Source organism: Vulpes lagopus, chromosome 11, assembly GCF_018345385.1.
Source record: "Vulpes lagopus strain Blue_001 chromosome 11, ASM1834538v1, whole genome shotgun sequence".
Taxonomy (NCBI): Eukaryota; Metazoa; Chordata; class Mammalia; order Carnivora; family Canidae; genus Vulpes; species Vulpes lagopus.
This window is the reverse complement of record NC_054834.1, coordinates 84,336,044-84,347,206: the sequence shown is the minus strand read 5'-3', so window position 1 is coordinate 84,347,206 and position 11,163 is coordinate 84,336,044. Positions and strand designations below refer to the sequence as shown.

Sequence of the window (11,163 nt, the reverse complement as noted above, 5' to 3'; positions counted from 1 at the left end):
GCCCGCGGAAGCTCCGATTCAGTATCAAGGGATTCAGTATCCCGGGATGGGAGGCCCGGGAGGCGCCGGAGGCCGCTGGGGAGCCCGCGAGCCCCGCGGCCAACCCGAGGTCAACCCGAAGCCAACCCGAGGTCAACCCGAGGTCAACCGGAAGCCCACCCGAGGCCAACCCGACCCCGACGCCGCACAGGGCAGAGGCCTCGCGGGCGCGGCCCACCCCGACCTACCTGCTGTTTCTCTTGGCCCTCGCCCTGGCGTAGAAGGCTTCGTAGGACTGCGGCTTCAGCTCGAGGGCCTTGGAAGCAAATTCTTCGGCCATGCCGAAGTCCTAGCGTGGACAATAAACACGGGTCAGGGCCCGCACGGAGGGGCACCCTCAAACCTCGTTCCCCGGTCAGGAGGCAGCTAAACCCTAACAGTGTCTTGAGAAGAATCCAGGAGAGAAACGGAAACTGACGGCTCAGGGCGGGGGCACGGCAAGGGCCGGTGGTCGCGGCGGGGCGGGGCGGGCCGGGGCCGCAGGAGGAGGAAGTACTGAATCCAGTCCACTAGTTACGGTTACCGGCTCGTCGATTAGCCGGTTGCGGGCACCGCCTCTGAGCAAACACACCCCACGCCAGGCGGACGGGAGGGCGCGTGCTCAGCCCGGGCGCCCTGGCCTTCTGCTCGGCCCGGCCTAGGCGGGGACCGGCCCCCCAGCGCATGTCCCAGCGCCTCGGGAGCCGCGTCCTGGCAGCGGTCCCCCGCCCACCCCCGAGAGAAGCGGCTCCCCGCAGGCCGTGTCCAGAGGATGTGCCCACAGATGCCCCGGGAGCCCCGGGACCGGGGCGGGCTGGCCTAGGCCGCGGCTCAGAACTTACGTTTGTTTTTCTCCGGCAGCGAGACAAGTTGAGATAGAGAGAAACTCTGAGTTCATTGAACGGTCGCATGTCCTCTCCGAATCCTTCTCGAGGAAACTTCCTTAAGGCGTACTGGTACCTCTGGGCCGCCTCTTTCATCTTCCCTTTCTAGGAACCAGAAAGCAAAGAAATTGAGCCTTTTCCTGATGTTCCAGGAGGAACAGGCTCCCCCAGGGCCACCACGGCCACCAGGGCACGCGGGTCCCCAGCTGCCCAGCACAGGCTCACTGTCCTTGCGGCTTCTGGCCTTGGGCTCGGGAAGGAACACAGGTTTTCTAGGAAGCAGCCCATATGTTGCCAAATTGATAACTATTAATACAACAGATTACCCTGTATTTATTTATTTATTTATTTATTTATTTATTTATTTATTTATTTATTTTTTGAGAGAAAGAGAAAGAGTGCACAGGAGCAGTGGGGATGAGGAGAAAGGGAGAGAGAATTTTAAGCAGGCTCCACGCCCAGCACGGAGCCCAACTCCAGCCCATCTCCAGACCCTGAGATCATGACCTGAGCCAAAATCAAGAGTCGACGGCTGATCTGAGTCACACAGTGTCCCTGTTAATATATTTTTGAAAACCATTTCAGAAATGACCCGTCTCCTACTGATGCTTTAATGCTAAGTGTACTAGAAATCAGATGAAGAAATGATACGGTTCTCAAGGCAAGTACGGTCTTGTGGAGAAACCTAGAGCTCGCTGTAGAATCATAATTTTTCTTTGAAGAGGAACTAAAGTACAGGCTTTAAAAATCGAACAGCACTACACGTCATTTTCAAGGCTAAAGAAATCCATTTGCTCAGTCAGTTCCATGGCACAGCAGGTATGAAGTCTGTTGAAAATGGCCTGGTATTTCTAACATAATTGCCTACCAAAATTCATATTAAAACCACTTCAAAGACACAACAACACACACTCTGAACTCAATTTCAAAAGGATTCTGAGCCAGAAACCCTGCTGGGTTGTGTTGGATGCCTACTTATTTGTTATTATTAAAAAAAGAAAAGGAAAAAACTAAATGTAGCCTGTGCAACAGCCTCCTGTGAAAGGATTAATTAAAGTGGTCATAATGCAGGTTTTGTGTTTTGTTTTCAAAACACCTGACTGTCTCATCACAGACCTGGAAAGAACAGTGATTCACACATTAATGGCCTGAGCATCTCCCTAAACCAGGAGTGAGTGAACTACAGCTTCCCGCCAACCCTGGCCTGCCACCCGTTTGTACAATGCAGTCTGACTGGGACACGGCCACATCCATTCGTTCATGTGTCACCTGTGGTTGCTTTCATGCCCCCGCAGCAAAGCGAGGGAGCTGTGACAGAGACCACATGGCAAAGCCTAACATGTCTGCTGTCCGGCCTTTTACAGGAAAAGTCTGCTGACCTCTGAGCTATAAGGTCTTATTTTGGAAATTTCACTTTTAACTTTAAAATTTTTAGTTTCAAATTAATTTGTTAGTCTTTAAATTTATTTCCATTTCTTCTTCTTTTTTAAGATTTTATCTGAGAGAGTAAGAGAAAGAGAGAGTGAAACCACAAGCAGGGGGAGCGGGAGAGGGAGAGGGAGAGGGAGAGGCAGGCTTGCCACTGAGCAGGGAGCCCAACGTGGGGTCTATCCCAGGACCTGGGGATCATGACCTGAGCTGAAGGCAGATGCTTAACCAACGGAGCCACCCAGGCACCCACATATTTCCATTTCTAAGAGAAAATGGTGAAAAAAAGTCAGTCTCCTGAGTGAGTATTATATATTCCTTGGTCATCTTAAGTAAAGAAAGCTCTGGAAACTGTTCCAAATTGCAGACGCTAAAGGATGTTAAAACTAATAGTCGTAGGAGACTTAACGATTCTTTTTTCCTGAAACGTCTCCTGAGCGTCCCTTTCCCGTGTGTCTACGACCCGGTGCACAAAGGCTCTCGTGCCCGAGGCCGCTCTGCCTCACACCAGGGCTGCTGCCTCAGTCACAGCCGCAGAAGTAGCGGCCCCCACGGAGCGCCTCCCCGAGCCCGGCGACGGTCGGTCTGGCCCCCGCCAGGCCGAGGGACTGCTCTTGGGGCAGTCCGGGGGCGGGCGGGGGGGGGGGGACCACTTACTTTGTACATCATGTTTCCTTCCTCCATCAATTTCTGTAAAAGTATAATCAGAATGTCAGGCTTGGAAGTAGCCATCGCCCAGGCGGCATTTCCTGCAAAACAAAGATGCATTCAGGGGCGCGGCGGCGCTCCAGCGGGAAGGAGGTCGCAGCTTCTGAGCCCGAGTGCAGCGACGGTCACCGATGGTGGCACAGTGTGTCCTGCAGCCTCCAGACAACAGTGAAGTGGAGGGGACGGAGTGGCCCCCAGGGAGCTGGTCTCTCTTCAAATCTGCCTCACGCTGAATCAAGCGCCTGGGAGGGAGGCTGGACCGGACACACCTGCGACTCCAGTGCGACGTGCGCTGGGAACCGAGGCATCGGAGCAGCCATGCCCACCCCCCTCAGTTAAACCCAGCTTCCCGGCAATCTCCTCGGCTTCCTGCGGGAACCCTGGGGCTGGGGAGTGGAGGGTGTTCTCAGGCGGGCTCTGGCCCATCCCCCCCGCACCAGGCCCGCGTCCCTACAGCTCACAGCCCACTCCTGAGCGCGGCTGAGATGCTGCTTCAAAAGAGCAGCATCGGGAGCCACCTGCTCCGCCTCGAACACGGACTCTGCCGAGCCTTAGCACCCTCGGGAAACTATCCACCCCAGCTGTGCCTTGGTTTCCCCCTGTGTAACATATGCCGGGGTGATCACTACCTGCCGAGAGCCCTCTTCCGGTTGCTCTGTACCCACACATTCTGAGTGGGGGGGGTCAATTCTGACCAAACACACAGAAGGGGCTCCCCACACACAACAGTACCTCCTGCCCCATCACGGTCCTCAAGTGACCCCCATCCTGTTTCCAGTAAATCCCGTGGCCTTTCCTCCACAGAACTGCTGGGGCTGCCAGTGCCCTACCCGCCCGACTGGGACGACTCCGGGACAGTGGTTCCCACACTCAGCTGCTCAGCAGAGCCACCCAAATTCTTAACCATGATACCTGCCCCCCGACCCCTGCAAGAGATGAACGGCACGGCCCCCTGCCCTGCTCCCGGCCACTCCTAATGCCCTACAATTCTAGACTGTCCTTCAACACTGGCTGCTGCTTTCTACCCACACTGCAGTGATAATGTTATGAACCACTTAAGCATTTTGGACAACTGTGATCAAATGAGCCTTACAGAGGAGGGAAAAAACACAATCTCTAAGCACCTGACATCTTACTTCTTAATCTAGGAGCAGGTAAGTCTCTAACGGTCCCCGACATACTTTAGAATCTGAGGGTAAACCCCCGTCCTGCTGCCTAAACGGGGTATTTACTGACCTAATTTGGCTCCTTTTCTCAGCAGTGTAACCACTACAGATGTGTTTCGACAACCGATGGCTCTGTCCAAGGGGCGCATGCCGCTGTGGTCCACGTGCTCGATCACGGCTCCCTTCTCAACCAGATACAGGACCTGTGGTGGGAGAGACAGAGCCCTGAGGGGTCGCTGCAAGAGTGCCACACACCCACCCACCTCTGCATCCTGGGGAGGTGCTGGCAGTCTTAGCTTTACTGAGATCCTCTACACCTCTGGCCATTAAGGATCCTAATGTGAAATAAAGCTGACAAGAAACAGAGGAGCTGCAATCTGTCGCTAAAACCCACTCTATTAGCATGAGGAAGGCGGGTGAACATTCCCAGGGATAGACATGTTAGGTACATGCATCCATATACCACAGATGAGTACATGCACATCCACTTCCCGGGCCACAGAGATGCCACAATCATCTTTTCGTCTCCAATTACTTAGGAGGCAGACTTCTGCAACAGCTTCAATGAGCTGGCAGGCTACAGCAATGGGCACTTCAGAAACACTCAGATCCACACTGCCTGGGTACAGCAAGCTGGAGAAGCTTGCAGCTTGAGATCAGATAAATCCAATTATAACTCACTTTAAGGCTTAGGAAAGACCCTCAATTATTGGGTATGTAAAGAGGCAAGATTCGAGACCATGGTACATAGACTGATTTGATGTAGTATGAAAGCAGTCACTTGGACATACAGAACACAGAGGAAAAAAAAAAACACTTTGGCTACTCAAATTGTTCTATTCACTAGAAAAGAAGTCTCTAGCCAGCTTAGATTTTCATGTGAATCTGTTAGTCCACCAGGTGTTCAAAATGCCACTAGAGGGATTAATATCCATAATATATAAAGAGTTTCTACAACTCAATAAAAAACCCAAATAGCTCAATTTTAAAGCAGGCAAAGGATGTGAAGACATTTCTCAAAAGATGACATAAATGGCCAACAAACATATGAGAAGATGTCCAACATCACTAATCATCAGGGAAATGCAAATGAAACCTACAAGATATCACCTCCTACCATTAAGATGGCTGCTATCAAAAGGAAGGAAGGAAAAAAAAAGAAAAAGAAAGGAGAAAGGAAGGAAGGAAGGGAGGGAGGGAGGGAGGGAGGGAGGGGGAGAGAGAGAGAGAGAGAGAGAGAGAGAGAGAGAGAGAAAGAAAGAAAGAAAGAGAAGAAAGAAAGAAAGAAAGAAAGAAAGAAAGAAAGAAAGAAAGAAAGAAAGAAAGAAAGAAAGAAAGAAAGAAAGAAAAGGAAAAGAAAGAAAGGAAAAGAAAGAAAGATAAAGTGTTGGAGAGGATGTGAAGGAACAGGAACCCTTGTACATTGTTGATGGGAATGTAAAATGGTGTGACCGCTCTAGACACAATATGTAGGTTCCTCAAAAAAATTAAAAACAGAACTATCGTTTGATCCAGCCATCCCACTTATGGGTACATACCCAAAACAATACAAATAGATTCTGAAGAATTTTCAGGATCTTGAAGATATCTGTGTGCCCATGTTCGTAAGTGCACTATTCATAACAGAGCTGGGAGCAACCCAAATGTTCACTGACAGATGAAATGATTAACACAATGTGACATACACTTACAATGGAATATTCTTCAGCCTCAAAAAGAAAGGAAATCCCAGACCATGCTACAACAGGGATGAACCTTGTGGACATTAAGCTAAGTGAAATGAACCAGTCACTAAAGGACAAATACTCTAGGACTCCACCTATATGGTGGCTCCCAGGGACTGGAGGAGGAGAGAAATGAGGCCTTCTTTAATGGGTACAGAGTTTCAGTTTTACAGGACAAAGTGTGGACATTGAAGTATACTAACACTATTGAACTCTTAGAAATGGTTAAGTTGGTAAATTTTATGTGTGTTTTTTTTTTTTTTTTTTTAAATTACACTAGAATGCCAAGCTCCTTCCCTGTTCCCTAATGCAGATACACTAGGACCTGGTAAGGTAATATATGCTGAAAAATAAAAGTATAGATATGTGAGGTTTAGTTACACGGCTGTTTTTGAAAATCGACATGAAGTTAAGTACAATTTACACCATCCAGGAAATTGAGACCATTTAAACCCAACATCACTGCCTTCTAAAAGCATCAAGGCTCAGACGTGCAGGGTGAGGACAACTTCTGCTCCAAGTTCCCCGGCTTCCAGCAATGCAGGATCTGTCTTCCCTGGCTAATCTGCACATGAAACATATTTAATTCTTCAAAAATGGTAACTCTCAAGGAGTCGAACATTCCTTTAACACCTGCTTGGAGCCTGGGACATGGAACCCGACAAAGGCATGGTTTCTGCACGGAAAGACATTTTGTGGTTCTTAGCTTATTCACGTTTTGCCCCTTCTTATCTCAGACTCGGGCATGTGGCAAAGAGATAAACATAGTGCCCTGGGCATTTTATATTATTTCTAGACAATGCCACATCCATTTAAAAACAAGCCAGATAATTATTTCACTAGTAATTTCCTATATACATGGAAAAAGCGATTTTTAAATGCTCTGTACAGGAATCCTATTTATATGGGTTCCTAGAAGAAAATAAAACTATATATGCATGTGTGTATACATAGTCAATTATGGATCTGCTGTAGACACAGTCTGTAATCGTGTATCTTGAAGGTTTTGAGAGTCTATTAAAATCTTCATACTAAAGTTCTAGAACAGACTGCATGCCACACAATAAGAGAAAAAAATGAAAGCTACAACACAGCATGCTCATACACACTGACCACACTCAGACACGGCCTCACACACCCCCGGGAATGGTTGGACCCCCGACTTTCTCTGTGGCACAGGCCCGGCGCGCAGGTGGACAGTGCGACCACCCGCGGGTACCTACGGTCTCTGCGTCACCGTAGAAGGCGGCCAGGTCCAAGGGTGTGCGGCCGTTCTTGTCTGTCTGGTCTATCTCGGCTCCCTCCTCAACCAGAAATCGGACCACCGCTCTGTGACCTTTCAGACAAGCCCAGCTTAAGGCCGAAAGACCTTCTTTGTCCAGAGAAGAAAGGGCAGCACCTGAAAAAACAGCCGGTTCACAGAACATGAAGTCGGTGAGACAAAGCCCAGAAGCAAACAGATTCACATCCGCCAATCCCTGTGTGGACCCGCGGCAAGCAAGCCTAGGAACTCAGGGGCTGGCAAAGCGATCATCACTGTTGACGCTGAGTAATGGGTATGTACACTCACAACCTATTCTGGTACTTGCCTGTAAATCAGAAAATGACTAACAAAGGGACTTTTCAAACTCGAATCAAAAAGTACGGTCATGGGTCTGGCAAAGCTCTTGGCTTTGTCCATCTGAAAGAAACCTCTGCAGGGGCTCCCATGCTGCTACCTTTGGAAAGGAGGAATTCCACGGTGCTCAAGTGTCCTTCACAAGCGGCCACCATGAGGGGCGTCCGGCCCTGCTTGTCACTTAGGCTCACATCACAGCCGCGGTCCAAAAGCAATCTAACGATCTGAAAGAAACACTTGGAATTACAATCTCTCTGCTCCATTTCAGATCTTGTGCTCTCTATACCAAGGGCAGATTTTTCTACACCTAAAAGCAGCAAAGGATTCTCTTCTTCAAATGCCTGAGTTGTGGGATTTGTAGGGCTTGTGAAATCTTTCCATTGTATTCCTTTGAATAGAATCTTCTTGCAAATATATATTCTTTTTCTGACCTGCCCAATTCATTACTATACCTATAAAACACACACACACACAAGGCATAACCGGGCACGGAAAGGGGAGATCCTAAGCACGATCAGGCAGTGACCAGACAGCCACAACGGGGCATATGGGATAAGTGAGCAGAAGGCAAGGAGGGGACAGAGGTCACGGGCCCCGTGGCGGTGTAGCAGCTACACCCCGTAGGAGGCACAGGCTGCAGGAAAGCATTCACCCACCCCACACCCCCAAGCAATCTGCTTTTCTAAGCTTCGGGCTTAGTGGATGGCTTGACCTTCACAGCAGGCAGTTTTTAGCAAAGCTTCCTGGAAGAGATTCCCAGCCTCAGAACTGTGCCTTCAACCAGCGCACGGTGAAAAGGCTGGCAAACAAAACCAAAGAGCCAGAGAGGCACCTCATACGACCACCTTCCCAGTGTGAGGGGCTTTATGTAGGGGGTGGGCCACAGTATCCAGCCCTCTGGCGCGGTGTTTGGTACGTGGCCTCAACAACTAAAGGTGGCATATTCCCATTGCTTTCTTGTTCTTGATACACTGACAAAAGCTTTCCAAACCTCGCCATGACTTAGGAATATTGAGACCAGGAGAGAGGATTAGCGAGGGCATCATACGGTGTGAGGGTCACAGGGAGCAGATGGCAGAAACCAAGCTCATGGAAATGGAACTGAAAAGCCAAAATCTTGGTGGTGAGCGCTTGTAGCTCCTAACAATGGGACTAGCAAAAGGAAGTCACATGATTCCATGATGTAAAATTGGGTCTAGAAAATTCTTCCTATGATAGATGTGGTAAGATCTGTTTTTTGTTTGTAGCTTGTGTGGAACCTGATGCCAGGCATGGCGTAGAGTCCATGGCCACTGTTCACAAAATGAATGAATGCCTGAAGTCTCAAGGATCCCCTGCTCCCTTGAATTAAGGCAACAACAGGTAACTCCCTAGTAAAAGAAACCAGCCAGATGGGGCGCCTGGGTGGCTCAGTCGGTTAAGCATCCGACTCTTGATTTTGGCTCAGGTTGTGATCTCAGTGTCCTGGGATCAAGCCACACATTGGGCTCTGCACGCAGCAGGGAGTCTGCTTGAGAGTCTCTGTCCCCCTCTGCCTCTCATGCTGCGCTCTAATAAACATGTCTAGAAGGAGAGAAAGAAAGAAACAAACAAACCTGCCTGAATCACAGGGTTGGAGAAGAGAGAAAATGTTTTCTTTTTTCTAAGATTTATTTGAGGGAGGAGTGTCATGTACACATGAGGGCAGTGGGGGAGGGGCAGAGGGCGGGGGTGAGAGTCTCAAGCACAGAACCCAACATGAGGCTCAAATCCCATGACCTTGAGATCATGACCTAAGCTGAAACCCAATGGACACCTAAGCAATTGTACCACCAAGGTGTCCCCAAGGTTTCCTTTTCTAGAGAGCACAACAGACACACTCTTCCTCCCAGTACGTTGGACAAATGGGTCACACAATCACGACAACAGGTGTGTCACAGCAAGTCTTCTGTTACCATGACAGGGCCCGCCCGCTCCACTTCCCTCGCTGGGTACAAGGAAGCAGGTCTCGGCCTCCGCCGGCCCCCAGCCTTGCTCCCAGTTACCAGCCTACAACGGCAGGCTGTGCTTGCCTGTCAGACGTTTGTGGTTATGGAGAACTGACGGCACAAGCAGAAGCCAAGTACAAGGAAAAGCCAGGGCTCAGAGGAGCCGCACTGGCCCCAGGGCAGATGGGCAATAGTGAACTCTATCCCACCCATCGTTTCCGAGGCCTTCCGGGGCACACCCAGTACCTGCCAATGCCCCTGGCGTGCTGCACAGAACAGAGGTGGGACCCCTCTCCTGTTGGTCCGGGATACAGCGGCTCCGTGCTCCAGCAGCAGCTCGCACACCTCCAGCTTGCCTCTTCCGGCAGCGGCCGTCAGGGCTAGGGGAAGGCCACAGGGAGGGGAGTCCGTTAGTGTGGGGTGGCTAACGGTGGCCACAAATTCTCACATGATCCTCCCACGGACAGGGAGGCGGCTGTGCATCCTCTCCCACCTCTCTGAATCCGCCTAGGCTCTGTGACGGCTTTGACCAATAGAACACACAAGAAAATGACGACATGCCAGCATCTGGGCCAAGTCCTGAGACGGGCAACTTGTGCTTCTCCCCGGAACATCCATGCTTGGAACGCAGCCGCCACGGCGGGAGGCAGCCCAAGCAGCGATACACTCACGGGGAGGAGAACCTAGGCCCGGGTGTGGTTCGCAGTCCAGGTGAGCGCTGCACAGCCAGCCAGCAGCCATCCGGCAAGCAGGTGTGCGCACCACCCTGGTAACGGATCCCCACACAGTCTGGCTACACCAGGTAAAGCAGGTGAGCAGACGTGAGCCATGCCTGCCAAGCCCAATAGATTCAGGAGCTACTATATTTTTGTTTATTGTTTTATTTTGTTTTGGTTGTTTTCTCCCCATGGTAAGAGAACCAGAATATAGCTCAACACACATGCATCGATCAGAATTATGATCCAGTGCAGCCTCCTCCCTTAAAGGCATAAATTTCAATCAACAAGATCTAGCAATTGCTGACGGAGTCAAGGGCATATCAAATCATTCCTGTCCTTATCGAGTTTGGAATCTCTGTAACCAGTCAAGATTCTGAATTAAGAATGTCAAGAAAGCAAGAAAAGTGGATCAGATTGTAGGGGTTCTTGAGTGCTCAGGGGAACAGCCCAGTGAGACTCTGAGCAGTGAGTGGCCCGCTGGTAGCAGCAGGTTCTGGGGAAGTCAGCCGAGGATAAAACAAAAACAGCATGGAAGGAAAGAGAATACTCGAAAAGGTTCTCACGAGGCCCTCACATCAATGACTGTGCCTCCCCACCCTCAGGTCATGATGCTTGATGGGGCTGGTGGAAAGAGGGGTTGAGTTACAAGGGGGTCCTCTGCTATATGCCACTGTGTCATCATCCAGGAGAAAGGACAGTCATACATTTTGGGGACAATCCCAGGCCAGGATGACAAGCTTCAGTGGAGAAAAGGACAGGAAGGGGCTCTGGTGGGACGGTGACACCACAGGAAGGAGCATGTACGATACTGATGAGGAGGGAGGGAGCGAGAGTGATGCTGTAGCTCTGTTCCTGCTGCCCACCTGGGACAAGTCTGTTTTTTAAAGATTGTATTGATTTATTCATGAGAGACACAGGGAGGGGCAGAGGC

General features: G+C 50.3%; 1 protein-coding gene across 7 annotated transcripts in view; it reads right to left on the bottom strand.

Moving 5' to 3' along the window:
• Nucleotides 1–11,163, bottom strand: part of TANC1 (tetratricopeptide repeat, ankyrin repeat and coiled-coil containing 1) — a 229,345-nt gene that overhangs the window by 4,985 nt on the left and 213,197 nt on the right. For all 7 annotated transcript variants that reach the window (XM_041721675.1, XM_041721670.1, XM_041721674.1 and 4 more), the window contains 7 exons: nt 9,760–9,893; nt 7,647–7,770; nt 7,152–7,327; nt 4,275–4,407; nt 2,988–3,079; nt 861–1,007; nt 228–328 (listed from right to left, as the gene is read on the bottom strand). In XM_041721675.1, coding sequence (XP_041577609.1) covers nt 228–328; nt 861–1,007; nt 2,988–3,079; nt 4,275–4,407; nt 7,152–7,327; nt 7,647–7,770; nt 9,760–9,893 — 907 coding nt within the window. The remainder of the gene's footprint in view (nt 1–227; nt 329–860; nt 1,008–2,987; nt 3,080–4,274; nt 4,408–7,151; nt 7,328–7,646; nt 7,771–9,759; nt 9,894–11,163) is intronic.